This window comes from Ciona intestinalis, chromosome 14 (genome assembly GCF_000224145.3).
Source record: "Ciona intestinalis chromosome 14, KH, whole genome shotgun sequence".
Lineage (NCBI taxonomy): Eukaryota > Metazoa > Chordata > Ascidiacea > Phlebobranchia > Cionidae > Ciona > Ciona intestinalis.
In genome coordinates, this window is record NC_020179.2 from 502,388 (window position 1) to 521,671 (window position 19,284).

A 19,284-nucleotide genomic window follows, 5' to 3' on the forward strand; every position below is an offset into this window, starting at 1 on the left:
CAAATACACACTTGACAAGGTTATTTAGTTGCTAGTTTATGTGCATTTTTTCTTACACATTAATAATTGACTTATAAGTTACGAGTCAGATGAAATGGCAGTTGGTATTTATTGACTAATGTCTGGATGATTTAATGCATTGAGATAATGTCAAAGACAGTGTAGATAAAAACCTCAATCTTAAATAACAGCCACTAAGATAAGCACATATATATATATTGATATATGTATACATCAAACAAGGAAATAATACAATAATGTGCTTGACAAATATACAGAAAGGAGTAACAATTACCTATGCATTACAAAGCAGTCACTTATTTAGTAAGACGTTAATTTCAACTAGATTTAAGTATAGTCTTGGTTGGAAAGATAACCATGTCGGGTATCATACCTCGCTGCGATGATCAAAAAGGTAAAGTATGCAATATGTATAAAACAACTTCAAATTGTATGAACACCAAATAATTCAGACATGGAAGCCGTTTCTATATTGGATATGGACACAGAGGGCGAAGGGTTTCGATTGAAATGTGATGTTTTTGAAGAAATATTCGAAAACGTACAAGACCTTCCAGTAGCGATTATATCCGTTGCTGGGCCATTTCGTAGAGGAAAGTCGTTCTTGTTGAACGTGTTATTGCAGTATTTAATGGAAAATCAGGTTCAATTGTTAAAGTTGAGTTGGAATATGATGCTAACCTAATGTGATTTTAGTCGCAAAAATGGCATAAAAATGGAGACAAAAAAATACCAAACGTTTTTCATTCGCGCGGAGGATCAGAAAGAAACACTGTTGGGATTCACATCACAAACAAACCTTTTATGTTGGAAACAAGCGATAAGAAGGTAGAAAAAACAGAGAATAATTTAACTATACGATATCCCATTTTATCATTTAGTTAAAAACACTCCAAACTGTACATTTTTTTGTAATACAGTAGGTTGAGAGAAGATGGGACACCCTTGAACTCCAATGTCTTGTCCAATTTGGTAGTAAACAAAAAAAAGCAAAGAATTATAAAACTATATCCTTACAACTCCCATAAAGACCGTTGTTAATTGTTTAAAACACAATCAGGATATTTGGATATTATATGTTAAAGGTGTCCCGTCTTCCCCTACTCCACTATATTTATTTAGTTTGTATATAAGAATACTGTTTGTGTTTGCTTTACAGAAAGTGGCCGTGTTTTTGATGGACACACAAGGAATGTTCGACACCAAAACAGGAGCCAAAGATTGCTCAACTATATTTGCTTTGAGCACTTTACTAAGTTCTGTACAAATATACAACCTTACTGCTCAGATTCAAGAGAATGATCTTCAACAGTTGGAGGTAACAACAAAACATGGCTTATGTAAGAAACACATATCAACACACCAAAACTAATACCAAAGTAGCATATTCAATTTTTTAAGTGAAATTGCAGCTACGAAATAATAGTAACTCTGCAACACTTGCGTCATTAACTTAAACTTCTGCCAATCCCTTTGGAAAAATTTTACAAATTAATTTATGCTCATCTTTTTCAGGTTTTTACAAGTTACGCTAGATACGCAGCTGAAAAGAAACAGCATGCCAATGCATCGTCTCCTCCCTTTCAGGTTAGGGTAAAGAAACATAACCGTATTTCATTCCATTATTTAGTTAAAACGCTCCGGACTCTACATTTTTTAAATTTCAATATATTTTGCAAAACTTTGTAAAATATTTAATTACTTATAAAAAGAACAAAATATATTGTTTAGGGTCTTATTTTTCTGATTCGAAACTGGGAAATGACGGATTTTGACAATGGAATTAAAGGGGGTAAAAAGTATTTGAAAACAGTAACAGAAGTTCAATTGGAAGAGAACAGAATGGTGCGACAAAATTTGAAAACTTCATTTTCCCAAGTTAGTTGTAGTCTGATGCCACATCCAGGAAAAACGGTCGCTTTGCGAAAAGCGAAAGATGACAGTGCGATTTCAATTTGTGGTAATAGTTGTACTATGCACTTATGAGTGAATTGTACAGTGAAACTGGTATTGTTTACACAGATATAGACAAAGAATTTTTAGAAACTGCCGACGGCTTAGCAAAACAATTGTTCAAGAGGGAAAATGTGCTTGTAAAGAAACTTAATGGTATCACAATCACTGGCGAAGGTCTCATCGATCTGGCAATCGAATATACAAAAATACTTAGCAGTGGTGAAATGCCCAAAGTGATAAATTTACTTAAAGTAAGTAAACAGTCTTAAACTTAAATTTAGGGGTGTCGTGGCAAAGTAGCGCACCTGCCTGTAACCAAAGGTAAGGGATCAAGGCTTGTCACTGTTATCTTTTTGCGAGTATGTATCCATGGGCAAGACACTTTACGGTAATTACTCCAATCCAGTAGCCACTAATGAGTTGTCCAAATTATCCGCCATATATAAAAAACAATCACCCACAAAGTCACATACATGGTAACTCTAATATGACATGCTTAATCTAATTTCAGGCAAACGATCGGGTAGAATTTGTGAGAAATATTGAAGTGTTTATTGATGAATATCGTAAAGACATGCTTAATAAGGTAAGTTTTCAGCATTTAACCATAATGTTTTATGTAATACAAAGTCCGACCCCACGGCAAAGTGGTTTGCATGCCTGCTTGTAACCCAGAGGTAATGGGTTCAACACTCGCCGCTGTTAACATTGTGTTAATCACCAACAAAGTTACATGCATGGTAACTCGTAAGCTGGCACTCGATGTATGAAACAGAACACCTGTGATATAATAAAACAGTCGTTTTCCGGACACGCAAGGATAAAGCAAGTTACAATTGATTACAAACATTCCACATAATACACAGGTAGGGGAAGTTTACCACGATCCTGAAGCATTGAAACGAATGAATGAAGTCCATCTTGCAAACGCGGTGGCTAAATTTGAAGAGCATGATAAAGTGGATGATGAGACAAGTTCAATTTACAAAGAAAAGTTGGAAACTGGAATAAGAAGAGTTTTTCTGGAGATTCAGGCAGAAAATAATACAAGAAAGGTAAAAATGGCAGTCGCTTAATTAAGTTAATTTATTACATTTTTTAATAATAATAAACAACGTTTCGAGCTGCAGTTTAAAGCCTAAACAAGTTGTCATCTTTTGTTTCTTTTTGATTCAGTTTTTGTTTCGAACAGCATTATTCATTTGTTCTTTTCAAATTAAAGTTATAACATTGAGCTTATTAAATACTCTATAGGAAAAGGTTAAAATTCTAATTTTCGAGGCCGCAACAGAAGCAGGAAACGTCTACAAAAAGCATTTGGATTCGGTAGGTTATGCTGTGAATGATAAATATTCTGGGTTCTAATATAGTACTGTGGGGTAAGATTAGACACCTTTAGCGCAAAATATCGTTTTCTAAACAGTTAACACAGTCTACGGGATTCGTGAGGATACGAATGTTTTTGTTTCTGAAATTGATGAAAAAGAAAAAGGTGTCCTATTTTCCCCCATCCCACTATATGAATAATATGGCTTCCAATACTATTAGGTTTATGCAGTTTAAGATACCAGTAAATTTACAATATTACAGTACGCCTGCGGCAAATACATGGAAAAGTTAGATAAAGGAGCAGCACATGCTAAAAGTGAATCGCTAAAAGCTTTTAAAAAGCTCACACGCCAGTACGACCGGGATTTGGTTAAAGTATATGAAAGGGTGTTCCACTTAGCAGTTGAAGGGAAGCACAAAGAATTTGAAGCTGAAAATGGAAAACTAAAGGTTTCTAACTTATACAAGTTATTTTGCAATATTTACATTAATTTCTCTGTATGCAGGAAATCACTGAAAAAGATCTGGAACTTATGTTCTCCGCTTTAAAGCGGAAATATACACGGAAAATGAACCAGGTGATTGAAGATTACCATATGGAGCAAGATATTATTATTAGCCTATACGAAAATTGCTCCAACCCAGTGGTCACTAATGGAGTGTCCAAAAAATGAGCCATACACAAACAAAAATGAAAAAATCCCCTCAAAAATATCACAAGTAACATACATGGTAACTTGTAGGCTGGCACGAGGTGTATGAAACAGAACACCTGTGTTATATACCGATTGCCGTTTTCCAGCCACGCGAGGATAAGGTAAGCTACATTTATTCAAATTCAAACATCCTTAAAGCAATCTATTGTTCCATTGCAGGCATTATCGCACAACAAAACAAGTTCGAAGCTAAATCAATCACACGATGAAGCTTTATCTCAGGTTTTGCAAGAATACAATGATACTGAGATTGGGAGGGAAACGGAATACAAAGTTGCAAAAGAAAAAGTTTTAAAACAAGAGTTACTCGAACAGTTTTATAACTACAAGAAAAAGTATGACGTAAGTACCGCATCATGTGATGGGGCGATGGGCCAACCCCGGCCTAAATCCTATCACCCATGGCAAGCCACGCTGCAGGTCCTCACCAACATAGAATAGATAATGTGAATACATGATATCATTCATTATACCCATCTGCTACGTAAAGTAAGAGGTCCTGTACGCCACTACAACAGATTACTGCTATAGACAGACTGCTGTAAGCTTGACTAAATTAATAATTTAATCAACCAAAAAGTAAAATACGTGCGAGACATGTCAACTTGTAAAATCACAGGAATTAAACTACATAAAATCTACAAACCTAAGGAATATACAAACTATAAAGAAAATGACAGGAGTAAGGACATCACACAGCAAACAATTAATACAAACATAAAACAACGAAAAAATAAACAAAACGTAACACCTATCTTTGTTACCTATGTGGTTTAAGTAAAAAAACTTTTTTAAACAACTTTTTGCCACAACAGTGAAAAACCTATGTGCTTAGTTAGTTTGGTTACACACACCTTTACATATACATACATGTATGAGGGGGCGTATATTTTAAACTACTTCAATTAAAGGAAATACTGGACAGTGATATCTCAGCTGTGGTTCAACAAGCAAAATGTAGATACGTGGAGTGCATACGAACGGTGAGTTTGGATACTTTATATAATTAAATACATATGGGTGTGGCAGTCAAGTGAAATGCATTTTAAAAATGCGAAAAAATATAATTTTTATTTTTTATGTAAACGCTTTCTAATAATACTTGCAGTTAAGTCGCGACAAATACATGGAAGAAGATGAAATATCTTTAGCTCATAATCAAGCTGTCAGTGCTGCCATGGAAGTTTTGGTTAATGTTGAACAAACTAGGGGAGTGGAGTTTGCACAGTCGTGTAAAATAAAAATTAAAACACTGATGGATTGCGAGAAGAAGTCACTCGACATCACTAATGATTTCCACAAGGTGAAATTAGTTTGAAACTTTGCAAAGTATGTTCGCTCGCATGTCTTGCTGAACTTTAATGAAAAATCCCCGAAAAAATAATCAGTAATCACCCACAAAGTAACATACATGTAACTCGTAAGCTGGTACTAGGTGTATGAACACCCGTGTTATAACGACTGTAATTTTCCAGCCACACGAGAATAATGTAAGTTACATTCATTTATTTAATATTTCTTACAGATGCGAGCCGAAAACCAGTTTTTCCAGAACAGAAAAGCTATGGAGAAGCAATACTTTCAAGCTATTATGGTAAAAATAAACCCTATACTTGTACTTAAAACTTTAAATGGGATTTATACACTATTAGGTGTACGAAATATAATAATTAACTGTTATCTTTTACTGGCCAGATATTGCCATATGGACAACAAAAATTATATATATATATATATATATATATATATATATATATATATAATAAATAATTTCTTACGCCGCTACTTTTGCAACTGTACCTACTTTTTTAATATACATTTGAATTTGAGCATACTATAGGTATTAAATGGCAAATATATGGAAGAAAATGAGCTTCAGCTAAAACATAATAAGGAGAAAGAAACTGCAATGCAAACATACCGTGGTTTTAAAACTCCACCAAACAAGGAATTTCAAGAACACGAGAAAGCTTTGGAGCTCGAGATTCAACAAATGTTTGAAAAGGCGAAGGAAAACAACTCTCAATTAGAGGTAAGAATACAAGAGAGCAGCTCTAATGAATGAGCACGTATTATAATTAGCATGATTTTAATTTAGTTAACCCTTTTATTACCAATAGCATGTTTTTAATTTAGTTAACTGTTTTACCCTAAAAGCGATAAAAAAACAAAGAATAAAACAAATTCTCTCACCTAACCTTAAAACAAATTCTCTCATCTAACCCAATTTTTGAACAAAACCAAATGAAAACACTGCGATACTACTTAATACGTAGGTCTAAAACTAAACGCGTGAAATTGAAGTTTTCGTAGGAAGAGTCTCTATTTCATTAAGACTCTAGCACAGGCTCATTAATCGTTAATTATGCGCGGTTTTAATTCTAGGCATAGTTTGAAAATTAATAAATATAGTTTATAATTTGATTTTAGTCAAGAGATATTAGACTAGATATGTTAGAATAAGAACTGAGATAGTGCGGAAAAAGATACCTAAGTAACAACAACAATTATTTAACAAAAAGTAATTAAATGACCACTTACTTGCTCAATAAATATCCCATGTTCAATTCCTTCTTGCCATTGTCATGCATAGAAACCATCTGTCAGCGTTTCTTGGGCTTGCTCTACCTAATAAATCATATACGGAACACAATATGAATTATAACGTACAAGAAAAAGATAAATATTGGTGCATTTCAGTTTTCCTTTAAACCAACTACTCTTATAACTCAAATGACAGCGTTAACCAATGTAAAGAACCAGAAAGTATAGTTAGCCTATACAAGTATAAAGTATAACCTATAACCTAGAGGTAATGGATTCAAGGCTCGTTGCGGCTAAAATTGGGGGAATATGTGTCTTTGGGCAAGACACTTCACAGCAATTGCTGCAGCCCAGTGGTGACTATTAATGGGTTGTTCAAATTATCAAACAATTACATTATATTTTCCGAAGTTAAATATTCCATCTGTACAGTGCTGAGTAGTAACAGTAAGTACTAACCTTATTTCGCAATGTAAATTGCCTTCTTCGTGGAAGAATTGCCGGCGTTTATCAACTGGTCTACTGGATTTGTTTGTGTGGAAGATTGGAAGCGAGCACCATATAACCCTGACAGCATAGCGCCCAAACTATGTTGTAGACGATTTTTAAACAAAACCAAACGAAACCGAAACACTGCTCCAGTACTGCGTAGTTTTGGAACTAACAATAAAAATGAAAACTTAAGTTGGTCAGTAGGGAGAGTCCCGATTTCATGAAGGTTTTACACACATTTTACGCTTTTGCACAGAATGCCATTTTGTACGGTTGGTAATCCCATATGTCATACAACGAATGTAGTTCCACCGTAACGTAGCATCTTTTCGTTTTTGACATATCCTTTTTTACCGTAAGCAAAAGGACAAAATAAGTTTGTTACTTGCAGGCCAATATGAACAAGAAACTAGATGTCTTCTACAACGAGTTGTCGACTGATTATTTCCATATAATGTGTCGCGTAAATTTGTTTGCTCATATATATTGTAGGGTGGGGGAAGATAGGACACCTTTTCGTTCTATTTTTCCGACCCATTTGGTAGTAAACCAAAACAATTAAAGAATAAAACTGTATCATCACGACTCCCATAGACCATTGCTTATTGTTGTTTAAAACACGATCAGGATACTTGGATATTATTTGCTAAAGGTGTCCCGACTTCCTCTACCCTACTGGCGCCTGTTCAACTCATAGGCTATGGCCTCACACCAATGTTCATCTTCAGGTATCTCGCAAACGGTTTGCAACCAACAGTACACTTGAATGGGCGCATGATGAGTTCATACGTTTAGTGAAAAATGAAATGGAAGACGCACTGCCTTTTGCAAACATCCGTCAAAGGGCAATCGAAACATGTGAAAAAAATCTAAGCGAGCATCTGCTAGATATTAAAAAGACGACAAACGTTCTGTGGAATGCTGTGTCTGATGGTGTGAGTGGGGTCGTCGGTGCTTTTGTTATGCGCAAGACACCTGTTAAGTTCAACGTAAAGGCTGGCGATCTGGTGTCGATTAAATACCTTCGAAGCATGTAAACAAACTGCACACGACAAGTACAGATATTTATAAGCGTAATTGCTCTTATCTGTTGAATTTGCAATGCGCGTAAATGTGTTACTGTAGGTATACCCTATATTATTATATTTATTAATTCGTAGTGTGTCGTTATTTGATAGTAATAGATTGTACATAACAAAAATATATTCGTTTTACCACAAAATGTGAACAGTTTGGTGCACATACTCCTTAAACATTATTCAAAGCTCTGCGCAAATAAGGGAATTGTTATAACAACTATAGTGGAGTGGGGGGAGATGGGACACCTTTTCATACTTTTTTCGTCTCGTTTAGTAGTAAACAAAGAACATCCAAAACCGTTGTAAAATGTTTAAAACACGATCAGGATATTTGAATATTATGTGCGAAATGTGTCCCATCTTCCCCCACCCTACTACTTCATCAAAAGAGAAGTATTAGGTTATAGTTTCGAGCATAAAACAATATCTTTAAGTTATCAATATTATCAGGTTTAACACTCAAATATCAATAAATGCCTTTACCTTACTTGAATACTATGAAATTAGAGGTTTTATTTGAAATTGGGGTCTATATTATCATGTATCGACAGAATGACTGTATGAATGTAACTTACTTTATCCCGCGTAGCCAAAAACCGACAGTCGTTATAACAGGGGTGTTCATACACTCCGTGCCATCTTACAAATTACCACGTATATGTTACTTTGTGGGTGATGCATGAATGAACTAACGTATTTACATTTACATATATTCTGTTTAAACATTTGATATTGACAATGTTTACGCACAGCACAAAGTTCTTGATTTTACTTGATATTTGTTTGTTCCATACATTTGAACGTTGGTACGGTATGTTTGTGAAAGATAAGACCGATAACTTTGCAGATCTTATTTGCTGTGCATGCAATAAATGCAAGTCAATCAGCTATGAATGTATATAACTTGTTATATCCTCGTGTGGCCAGAAAACAACAGTCGTTATAACACGAGCGTTCTGTTTTATACCCCTCGTGCCAGCTTACGAGTTACCACGTATGTAACTTTGAGGGTGATTTTTTTGTATTTTGTTTCAGCTAAAAGTTAGTTTTTAAACCAATAACAGTGAATTTTCTATGATAGATCTTTAATATAGATTTAAGTAGTTTATACGTCACACCATGTCAGGCAAGTTGCCATATACCGTGGATGACGTCAAAGGTAAACCTTTCAATATTCATTACATTTGGGTGTAACAGTGACATCTATTACACAATAAGTTCATTCTATTTTTAACTTTTGTTATGTGAGCTTGGCGTAACCTGTTATGTTGTGATATGCGTACCCAAACAACCTTTAAATGACAACATGATATATAGTAGGGTGAGGAAATATGGGACACCTTTATTGCACATAGTATCCAGATATCCTGATTTTGTTTTAAACAATTAACAACGGTCTATTGGAGTCGTGGAATACGGTTTTATAATTCTTTTAAGTGTTCCGTGTTTAGTACCAAATGAGACGAGAAAATAGAATGGATAGGAGTCCCATCTTTCCCAATCCTACTATATACTAAAGATGTCCCATCTCCCCCCACCCTACTATGTGTTAGAGGTGTCTCATCTTACCCCAACCCTATTATATGATATACACATACTGCAGATATTCACGCGGTATCCATTTTGGAAATGCAAAATAAAGGCGAGGAATTCAAATTAAAGTTTGACGTGTTTGAAGGAATATTCGATCAAGTACGAAACACTCCGCTTGCTATCATTAGCATTGCGGGGCCGTTTCGTAAAGGAAAGTCATTCATGCTAAACTTACTATTACACTACTTAATGGAAGGCCAGGTAAGGCGCTAAAGGGTGTATGTAGACCTAGTTCCCAGAACGTAACCGTTTTGCATCATTACGTTATAGTCCAGCGACGTCTACAAAGACAAAAAAGCACAAATCCGAAATATTTTTAACTGGAGAGGCGGAGTCGAACGGACGACAGTTGGGATCGAGATCACAAACAAGCCGATAATGGTTAAAGACAAGAGTGGAAAGGTGCTACCCATATTTGTTTATTTTCGCTGTTAAAAATCATAGCAACTGACCGTACGTTGTATAAAATAATCTACAAAAAATAATAACTCACATAGTAACATACTTGGTAACTCGTAAGCTGGCGCGAGGTGTATGAAACAGAACATCCGTGATATAACGACTGTCGTTTTCCGGCCACGCGAGGATAAAGTAAGTGACATTCCCTACATTCATTCATTCATGCAACTCTTAGCGAGTTGCTGTATTTTTCATGGACACTCAAGGTATGTTTGATCACAAAACAACCGGAAAAGGATGTTCAGCCATATTTGCCATGAGCACTCTACTCAGTTCGATGCAAATCTACAACCTTTCAGGTCATATTCAGGAGGACCATCTTCAGTATTTGGAGGTATGATTTAAGTGATAAGGTGCTGGTTAAGACGCTTAGCAGTTATAAAGTATGGCTCATTTCAAACGCAAGTACATATAGGGAAGACGGGAATATAGGTAACGGGACTCGAATTTGTAAAATTACACCTGTTGTGTGAATCGTTAAATTAGTCCTTATGTGTTTTAATATATTAAATTGTTTTCAATTAATAAAAGAATGATAGTACCAATTTGCCATATCACTCAAAGGCCGTGATATACTTGGATATGGGAAATATTAGGTATGTGGTTAGTCGTCCCGTTTTACCCCACTTTACTATTGAGATGATGTTGAGACAATATACTACTTTAACCTGAATCATATACTCCCTATAGATATTTACAAACTATGCGAGGTATGCTGTGGAACAGAAACAACATGCCAATGCCTCAACATGCCCGTTTCAGGTAGGAACCAATGGTGTAAATAAATGCAACTATAGATATTAGGACTCATTCTAACATTGCAAAGGAACATAGGTGGTGACTTGTAAGCTGGCATGAGGTGTATGAAACAGAACATCAGTGTTTTAACCACTGCCGTTGCCCACTATGTGAGGATATAGAAGTTACATTGATTTTCATTGCAGGGACTTATGTTTTTGCTGCGAAACTGGGAAATGGCTGACTATCAATTCGGACAAGCAAGGAGGGGATGAATACTTAGCTACAGTTATGGAAGAACATTTGCAAGAAAATGTATCAGTTCGTCAAAACATGAGCAACAGCTTCTCTGATATTGGATGCACACTAATGCCACACCCAGGAAAGAACGTTGCGAGGCGTAAAACAGCAATTAATAATAACATCGAGCTTTCAGGTAATGCATTTTTACTATAAGCTATTTGACGATAAATGATAAAAATTCCACAGATATAGACGAAGAGTTTTTGGATGAAGTTTATAATTTGGCAAAGTACTTGTTTAATCAAGAAAGTTTGATTGTTAAAAAGTTAGATGGTATCACAATTACTGGCGAAGGTCTCATCGATCTGGCAATTGAATATGCAAAAATACTCAGCGGTGGTGAAGTTCCAAAAGTGGTTTCCATGCTTCAGGTATTTTAGTCATAACTCTGTTAAACTATTGAAGTGTGTTACTTAGTATTATGTAGGCGTATTACACAACATATGTATTATATAAGGGTGTTACACAGCAAAAACTGTACTGAACCTCCATTTTTCAGGCTAACTTAAAAGCTCAGTTCATTCAGTTTATCCGGCAATTAGAAAGCGAACACGAGGACTTTATGGATCAGCAGGTATTGTTGGAAAAACTGCTAGGTCTTTTTTACTAGATGTAAATATGTTTTTAACTGTAAGCGTGTTTTAACAATTGTTGTTTTGTCTCTATACCCTGTCTTTTCAATTAAAATATTTTTAAATCTTCGTTAGCGAAATCAAAGAGTTTTATTATTAAGCTACAGAGTCAAACTTTTTTCAGGAATTATGTAATTTTAAACTTTTTCTTTCATAACCAGGTAGGCAGTGTCTACATTTTCAGCGACAAACTGGAGGAAATGCATGAGGACCAATTGGTAAAGGCTTCAAATGCTTACAGGAAGCGTGACATATTAGATAAAGAAGAAAGTAAAGCCAACAAGGATAAAATGGAGAGGAATATGCGCATTGCGTATTGGAAAGCAATTTCTAAGAATGAAAAAACAAAGGTTGGTAAAACTTATAACTTTTAATGAATTCTGCGAATCTGGCCCTGATCTGGTGCTCATAGAGTTAAACGATTTTTGTGTAAAGAAATACAGTAGGAATCTGGTGCTAAGAAAATGTAACAGACAGAAAAGTTGGTTGGCAGCACTGACTAAGAATTACAAATGTTAAACTATTTGTTTATATAGGAAGGAAGAATGCAACTTATTCGTGAGAAAATAGAAATTGTTTCTTCATTCTACAAAAACCAACTCGAAAAGGTTAGTGTAATTTTGAAATCACTTTCTTTACATTTTGATTACCCCTTAGTTTTATCATTATAAGTGTGATAGATACAAAAGTGAAGAGACCTTGGGCACAATAAGAAGAAAAGCTGTGAGCAAGTTTCATGAACTAACAGGAGAATACGAAAGCCATTTAGTGAAACAACATATATCCCCACTAGATCGTGAACTTGATTTAATATTTGAAGAGTATGAACAACAAAGAAAAAAATTGGAGGTGACAAAAGGATTGAAATATTATAATTAAACAACTATAAATTTAACATAAATACAATGTAATTTATACTTTAAACCAAATGTAGACCAGTAAAAAAACTGTTTTTAACACTGCTAAGATATGGGTTCAAGGTTGGACACTGCTGCCATTGTGGGTGTAGATGTCTGTAGCGGCAATTGCTCCAACCCAGTGGTCACTAATAGGTTGTCCAAATTGTCAGCCATACATTAAATTAAACAAAATGTTATGCGACTGTCTTTGACCGCCACAATGCGCGGATAAATAAGTTATCTATTTATTTACAAAAGGAAGAAGATGAGAATGTATTAGCACCAATCATTACAAGGTTGAGGGAAAACTACATTCAAGCCATGGACAAGGTAAGGATGAGATTCAAGTTTATGTAACTCAGTTTAACAATTATGAATGTAAGAATGAATGTTACTTTGTGTTAGAGTACGACTTACCAAGTATGTTAATTTGTGGGTGCTTTTTTTGGGAGGTATTTTACTTTATTTCTGAATAAATGTTCCATAGACAGGAGTAAGGATTCTAGTTTTTGAAACTCAACAAATATACAATATGTCTAAACAGGCGGTGGACGGTAAGATCTACATTGACAATTTAAATAAAGTTCATGACACAGCTTTCACTGCGATGATGAAGGAACTTGACGAGAATGAAGAATGCAGGAATACAAAAAAGAAATCTGAAAAAAGACGTAAACTCGAACACGAAGCGAATAACCATTTTATTCGGCTTCGTACGCAGAACGAGGTTATAAATTTACTTACAATCAAATTCAGCTATTATATATTTATCCAACCCTGTGGTAGCTGATGGGTTGTCCAAATTATCAGCCAGACTTATAGAAAAATGATCATCCACAAAGTTACATACTTGGTAACTCGTAAGCTGGCATGAGGTGTATGAAACAGAACACCCGTGTTATAGCGCCAGTCATTCCAGCCAGGCGAGGATAAAGCAATTTACATTCATTCATGCCACAGAAAATCATAGAAAAAGAAGTATTGCCGATCATCAATAAAGCTAAAGAAGAATACAGAAAAGCTTCACAGGTGGGACATCATATATCTGTATATACAATATACTTTTTAATAAATAAACACAACACCCCAAGGCAAGCCGTGATACGTATGTACTCGAAGAAGAAATACAATCAGGTCATAAAATTGCTGAGAAAGCAGCCAGAGGTATTGTGGAGAATTCGTGCGCTGGAAAAGAGACTTGGTTCGTTCAGAAATGCAGAGAACACGTCAAGTCATTCAGCCAGTATGAGTTACAAGCGCTTCTTCGGAAAAATAATATGCGAAAGGTAGCTTAAAATAGGTGATAATGCTTTCCAGCACCGTGATTAGCGGACCTGCTTCTAACCCAGAGTGATCAGTTCCGCTGCTACCATTGCGGGCGTATGTGTGTTTGGGCAAGACGCTTAACGGCAATTGCTCCCACCCAGTGGTCACTAATAGGTTGTTCAAATTATAAGCCATACAAAAATCCAAAAAATTATCACCCACACAGTAACATATATGGCATAAGCTGGCATGGGGCATATGAAACAGAACGTCCCTGTAATAACGACTTGTATGTTTTTGGCCCCGCAAGGTTAATATAAGTTATATTTCAGTCATTCATTTTTAATATTGCCAACATAGGTTTATTGAGTTTTATTTTTAATTTATTGTTTACACCAACAGGCTCAAGCGACCCAAAGATTCTTTCAGAAAAGACTTTACCTCGCCAAGGAATACTTTAAGAACAATTTTGCAGTAGGTTCTTCAATTGGGTAACTTTCTGGTTTCTTCAAATGTTACTTGTTTATCTTTAATTGCGTAACTTTGTGGTTTTTTCAAATAGTATTTGTTTAACTTTATTTGTTTGACTTTATTGTTTTTTTTTCAAATCGAATTTACAGACATTGCAAAATAAGTACGTGGACCAAGAAGTCCTGGAGAAAATGCATGAGAAAGGAATGAAGATGGCACTAAGTACTTTTCAAACTTATTCTGGGCCACCATTGGAAGAATTTACTGAGCAAATGGTGATATTGAAAGTGGAGGTTGAAAAATTGTTTAAACAAGCAAAAGCAAACAACAGAAGAATTGAAGTAATTTTAATTGCAAATGGTTATTTTTGTGTTTAATATCAATTTTTATGGCACAGATAAAGATTAAGCAGAAACTCAATCAGTTTTATGAAAAACTGGCAGTGGATTACTTAACTATGATGGGAGGGGTAATGTGGTGACGGTTTAATGGTTCCTATCAGTAAAATAGATTTTCTTATACAGGCTACAAGAAAACGATACATAAGTTTAAAAGCATTGGTGGTAGCACACTGTCGGTTCAAAGAATTGCTTATAGCCGAAGTTGAAAAAGCAATTCGATATGAACAGATTAGGGAATCTTGTATTGAAAGTTGTAAAGTGGTTTTGGAAAAAGAGTTTAAAGAAGTCGTTGGCAACACCTCACAACCAGAAGAGGAAACAGGTGGATGGTTCAAAGCATTGGGAACACAACTTGGAGCACTAACTGGTCTTATGAATGTTACCATTAATGTTTCAATGAATAACCTTGCATCAGTAGCATATCTTAAAGGTTTGGGATTGGAGTAGGGCCAGTAGGCAAGCTTTGATGTTGCAGATAAAAATAACAATTGATTTGCCTGTATTTAAAACAAGTGTAAAACTAGCTTGCAATTCACTGCATGTGATTAAGTTATCCTTCAACGTTTGATATTATACTCACTTTGAAATAACATCTGCTTCAGTTTGTTTGTTTGCTTCTTACAAAGACAGAATAGGTTCAAGGCTTATCGTAGCTACCATTGTGGGCATATGTGTACTTGGGTAAGACACTTAACAGCGATTGCTTCAACCCAGTGGTCACTAATGGCTTGTTTAAATTGTAAGTCATACAAAAAAAAACAACTCTCCACAAAGTTACATGAGTAGTAACTTGTAAGCAAGCATAAGGTATATGAAACAAAACATAACGACTGTCATTGCCCTGCGACGCAAAGATAAGTAAATTTTATTTATCATTTATTCATTAATACACACAAATCTTTTTTTAAACATTTTTTTGCGTTTATTAGCATTGTATTTAAAACACTTGCCAAAAACTATAAAAGAAAAGTTAAAGTAAATGCATTTTAATCTAACAATCGAAATTTTCAAATTTAATTCTTGTTGTATTCTTCAGCACTGTATGGATTCCCATTCTGTATGTAGGAACTTCCAAGTCCATATAAATGGCCACAAAATTTCGGAATATTCATTTCATTGTCAAAGTACTTCTGTAAAATACAAGAGAGCACGGCTGTAATGAATGGGCACGTTCCGAAATAAGGGTTGGAAAATATAATAAGATAAAAAAGATTTGTATATACATAGTTACAAGGTACAACTCTGGCACCGTTTGATTTGTTAAATTTACAATTTATTTATCTCTTGGAATACAGTAATGAAGATCCGATTACAAGGAGATATAATAGCGCAAAAACATTATTAGTTATAAATAGAACTTAAAACAAAATTCGTTCCGTTACTTGTCTATTTAAATAATGATAATGAAATACACTAACTAACAGAAGGGATATTTAATAACGCAACAATATTATTTTGTTTTCTAATTATAAACAGTGATAATGAAATAGACTAACTGCCCTAACCTCTCTCATCTTAAAAAATGTCATCCCAGTAAGCAGGCTGTCGCTCCCAGCTTGATGTTGAGTTCCAACTCTTTCCACTTCCAATTGTTCGGAAACTTCTTGCAACCCTCCCTGCATAAATGACAAAGAATCTATTATTTTATTAAATTTTACTTCTACCTATGTATGGCCAACAACTGCTTCAACCCATTAGTGGCCACTGGGTTGGAGTATTTTTTAAGTGTCTTGACCAAGGACACCTACATCTATAATAAAAGCAGCGACGAGCGTTGAAGCCATTACCTCTGGGTTACAGGAAGATCCTAACCACTGTACTGCTAGGTAAAAAATTAAAAGCAACCTTTAAAATAGAAAACTAATCTGATGTTTACACAAAGTGAGGGGCCCAAGTGTTGGGGTTGCAATTACAACTTTTGTATTTTATATATACATAAAAAAAGGTTATCATATGTAATTATTTGTGATACTAAATAAGTATTGATTCTCAAAATGTACATATATATATTACTTATCATACTGAAAATAATGTACACTAGCATGGTGTATTGAAAGTAAACTGAACTAGCATGCACTCTACAATATTAAATTAAACATATAAAATTTACCTTTAAATTTTTGCAACTTTTCATGATGTATTTTATATCATAAATTGTTGGGAAAAACATTTGTAGTAATTCAAAAAATAAAGATTCATCCATTGGCAGATTATTGTTTGTTAATATTTTTAACAAGTATCCAAAGTCGTAACCACTAAAAAACAATTAAATATATATATTATATATATATACCAAAATAATTTCTATACCTTATAATAGATAGTAATTAGGGTATTAAATGTAGTAGCTTTATTATTTATCAATGTCAACACTTAATATTTTTATCAAGGCATTTTGTGAGTAATTATTTAATAATGACAAATAGCAGTGTCTGTTTGCAGTTAAAAAAGTTTAAAAAACTGGAATAATTAACAGAAAACAAAAGACTATATACATATATATATATATATATATAGAAATGTTTTAAAGGTTAAAGGTGAGGCTATGAGAAGAAGCTGACTGACCAAATGCACATTATTACAGAACAGTGCAAACTTTTTTTGAATACAAAACTATTAAAAAAACTAAATACGAGTTAATAAAACAATAACATTTATAACTCAATACCTGTGGAAAGAAACCCATTTAACATTTTCCATTAATACAACACCAGATGACATCAACAACTCAGCAAAATACAAAGGTTCAATTCCATCCGTTTCATGTTGTTTAAACTGAATTCCAGAATTGTTGAGCAAATCAATTGAGTCTTGAGCGTACATATCTTCACTATGGGAGGTAAGAAACAGGATAAGTGGAAAAAATATATTTCACTGCATACATAACATACCCATGTTAGGCACCTAAAGTTAACCAAATATCACAATAAACTTTTAAAAACTATGGAAGTAGGGTAGGGAAAGATGGCCTTCTATTTTCTTGCCCCACTTGGTAGAAAACAAAGAACATGTATAAATTTATAAAACTGTATCCCCACAAGTTCACAACTTTCATGCATGTTGTTAAATATTTAAAATTTTAAGATTTGGAAATTATGTGCGAAAGGTGTCCCGTCTTCTCCCACCCTACTATTCTACTTACGTCAAGTTAAACTTAAAGTTGAACTGCCAAGTAGATACATCTGGTGGTGTTTCACCATTTTCATCCATAAATGTTAAACCAAGTTGAATAATTTTTAACATATCTACATTACAGCGCAGAAGCTGATATTGATAATCGGAGTTGGTTCGAAATTCTCCAATAGGGCGTGCCACCACCCCGGGGAATTCTGTGTCCTAAAAAAATTAGGGTAAGTGAAATATATCTGTAAACTAAAACCATACTGATATTTTACAAATTTAGTAAACTTAAGTCTGACCTAAGAATTTGTTAAAATAAAATAACTATGTTACCACTTAATAATTTATTGTTGAAATTGTAACAATATTAAAATAATTTTTTACCATTTTTCTATTAAACAAACATATTTTTATTGTAGTCAGTTTAAAAACGAAATTCAAGCCTATACACAGAAATTTCATTTTTCTGGCAATTTTATAAATCGTAGAAGTGTCTATTTTGACCAAGAATGTTGCTGCTGCAACCCCACATTACTGTGTGGCTTTCAACACATAGAAAGCTAATATATCGATAAATATTCAAGCAATATTAGGCTAACAAATTCTAAACAATGGCGAACTACAGAAATCGGTGTCAGTGAAACATCCCCCCCCCCACCTTATTTGCTAACCACTAACCCCTAACTACTAACCCCTATAACCACTAATCCCCTAACTGCTAACTATACCAACCTCGAACACTTTCCAACAGCCTATTATGCTATTTATCAGAGGATTTTTCACTAGTGTCCAGAAATTTTAGCTGAAAAGTTTTGATTTGTTATTCATAAACATACATCGTAAAACTCACCATCGCAACATAGTTGTATTGCTTCACAGTCTTCCTGATCGCTTTAAAAACGCTTTCCACATTGTTTGCCCACACTTCTACAATCGGGTCTTCAGTTTGTCCAGGCATAACACATAACCAAGCAACAACAGCTTGGTCGATTACGCTGTAAAAACCAATACAATCTCGCCGAGAATATACTCAAGCACCAAGCAGTCATTTTGACAAAAATATAACTTTTACGAAAAAAGTGTTGCCAAATTAAATTACAATAAAAGCGCAGAGTAAAAAAGAACAAGGAAGTACTTTGTTTTATCTACTACGAACTAAATTTTGCACTACTGACATAAAAGACTCCAATGTACAAAATACGCGTTACTATCTGGATTTGCACCGTGGGTGTTTGAATCGACTGACAGTTTTCGTTACATATTGT

At 34.4% G+C, this 19,284-nt stretch overlaps 4 protein-coding genes across 10 annotated transcripts in view; 2 read left to right on the forward strand and 2 right to left on the reverse strand.

The window, feature by feature from the left end:
• Positions 1 to 7,427, reverse strand: part of LOC101242326 (sulfotransferase 1C2-like) — a 44,426-nt gene extending 36,999 nt beyond the window's left edge. Inside the window, exons 1-4 of one of the 7 annotated variants that reach the window (XR_001975050.2) lie at positions 7,026 to 7,427; positions 6,564 to 6,650; positions 5,944 to 6,076; positions 5,293 to 5,378 (exon numbers count right to left, since the gene is read on the reverse strand). The gene's annotated coding sequence lies outside the window, so the exon portion shown is untranslated. Of the gene's footprint in view, positions 1 to 2,763; positions 2,914 to 3,223; positions 3,282 to 5,292; positions 5,379 to 5,943; positions 6,077 to 6,563; positions 6,651 to 7,025 lie in introns of those variants that run through there. The other 6 variants (XR_003396581.1, XR_003396584.1, XR_003396583.1 and 3 more) reach the window with 6 other exon arrangements.
• Positions 56 to 8,280, forward strand: LOC100180115 (guanylate-binding protein 1-like). Its single transcript, XM_018814834.2, has 19 exons — positions 56 to 415; positions 474 to 664; positions 718 to 849; positions 1,181 to 1,339; positions 1,537 to 1,608; positions 1,753 to 1,981; positions 2,044 to 2,228; positions 2,489 to 2,563; positions 2,844 to 3,032; positions 3,232 to 3,303; positions 3,568 to 3,756; positions 3,813 to 3,884; positions 4,182 to 4,364; positions 4,934 to 5,005; positions 5,131 to 5,325; positions 5,548 to 5,616; positions 5,863 to 6,054; positions 7,450 to 7,521; positions 7,787 to 8,280. The coding sequence occupies exons 1-19, from the start codon at positions 379 to 381 to the stop codon at positions 8,093 to 8,095; spliced, it is 2,694 nt and encodes an 897-aa protein (XP_018670379.2). The 5' UTR covers positions 56 to 378; the 3' UTR covers positions 8,096 to 8,280.
• Positions 8,281 to 9,234: 954 nt separating this feature from the next.
• LOC100175442 lies at positions 9,235 to 15,505 on the forward strand. The gene is given in 19 exon segments (XM_026837714.1): positions 9,235 to 9,296; positions 9,741 to 10,132; positions 10,365 to 10,523; positions 10,880 to 10,951; positions 11,134 to 11,187; positions 11,189 to 11,363; positions 11,417 to 11,601; positions 11,730 to 11,804; positions 12,024 to 12,212; positions 12,399 to 12,470; positions 12,535 to 12,711; positions 13,020 to 13,091; positions 13,306 to 13,488; positions 13,722 to 13,790; positions 13,853 to 14,047; positions 14,430 to 14,501; positions 14,648 to 14,839; positions 14,896 to 14,967; positions 15,023 to 15,505. Coding segments are annotated over 18 exon segments (2,361 nt in total). The 5' UTR covers positions 9,235 to 9,296; positions 9,741 to 10,108; the 3' UTR covers positions 15,347 to 15,505.
• Positions 15,506 to 15,798: 293 nt separating this feature from the next.
• Positions 15,799 to 19,044, reverse strand: cnot7/8 (CNOT7/8 protein). The gene is made up of 6 exons (NM_001078202.1): positions 18,870 to 19,044; positions 18,042 to 18,235; positions 17,568 to 17,729; positions 17,010 to 17,154; positions 16,405 to 16,515; positions 15,799 to 16,029 (listed from the first exon to the last, which is right to left on the reverse strand). The coding sequence occupies exons 1-6, from the start codon at positions 18,975 to 18,977 to the stop codon at positions 15,913 to 15,915; spliced, it is 837 nt and encodes a 278-aa protein (NP_001071670.1). The 5' UTR covers positions 18,978 to 19,044; the 3' UTR covers positions 15,799 to 15,912.
• Between the last annotated feature and the right edge of the window lie 240 nt (positions 19,045 to 19,284).

Coding starts and splice junctions, on each gene's coding strand:
- cnot7/8 (NM_001078202.1), bottom strand. CDS start 18,977: ATGCCTGGACAAACTGAAGACCCGATTGTAGAAGTGTGGGCAAACAAT. Junction 16,516..17,009: donor AAAGTTGCAAAAATTTAAAG/GTAAATTTTATA, acceptor TCATTTATGCAG/GGAGGGTTGCAAGAAGTTTC. Junction 16,030..16,404: donor CATTTTTTAAGATGAGAGAG/GTTAGGGCAGTT, acceptor TGTATTTTACAG/AAGTACTTTGACAATGAAAT.
- LOC100180115 (XM_018814834.2), top strand. CDS start 379: ATGTCGGGTATCATACCTCGCTGCGATGATCAAAAAG. Junction 3,757..3,812: donor CTGAAAATGGAAAACTAAAG/GTTTCTAACTTA, acceptor CTCTGTATGCAG/GAAATCACTGAAAAAGATCT. Junction 5,326..5,547: donor TCACTAATGATTTCCACAAG/GTGAAATTAGTT, acceptor TATTTCTTACAG/ATGCGAGCCGAAAACCAGTT.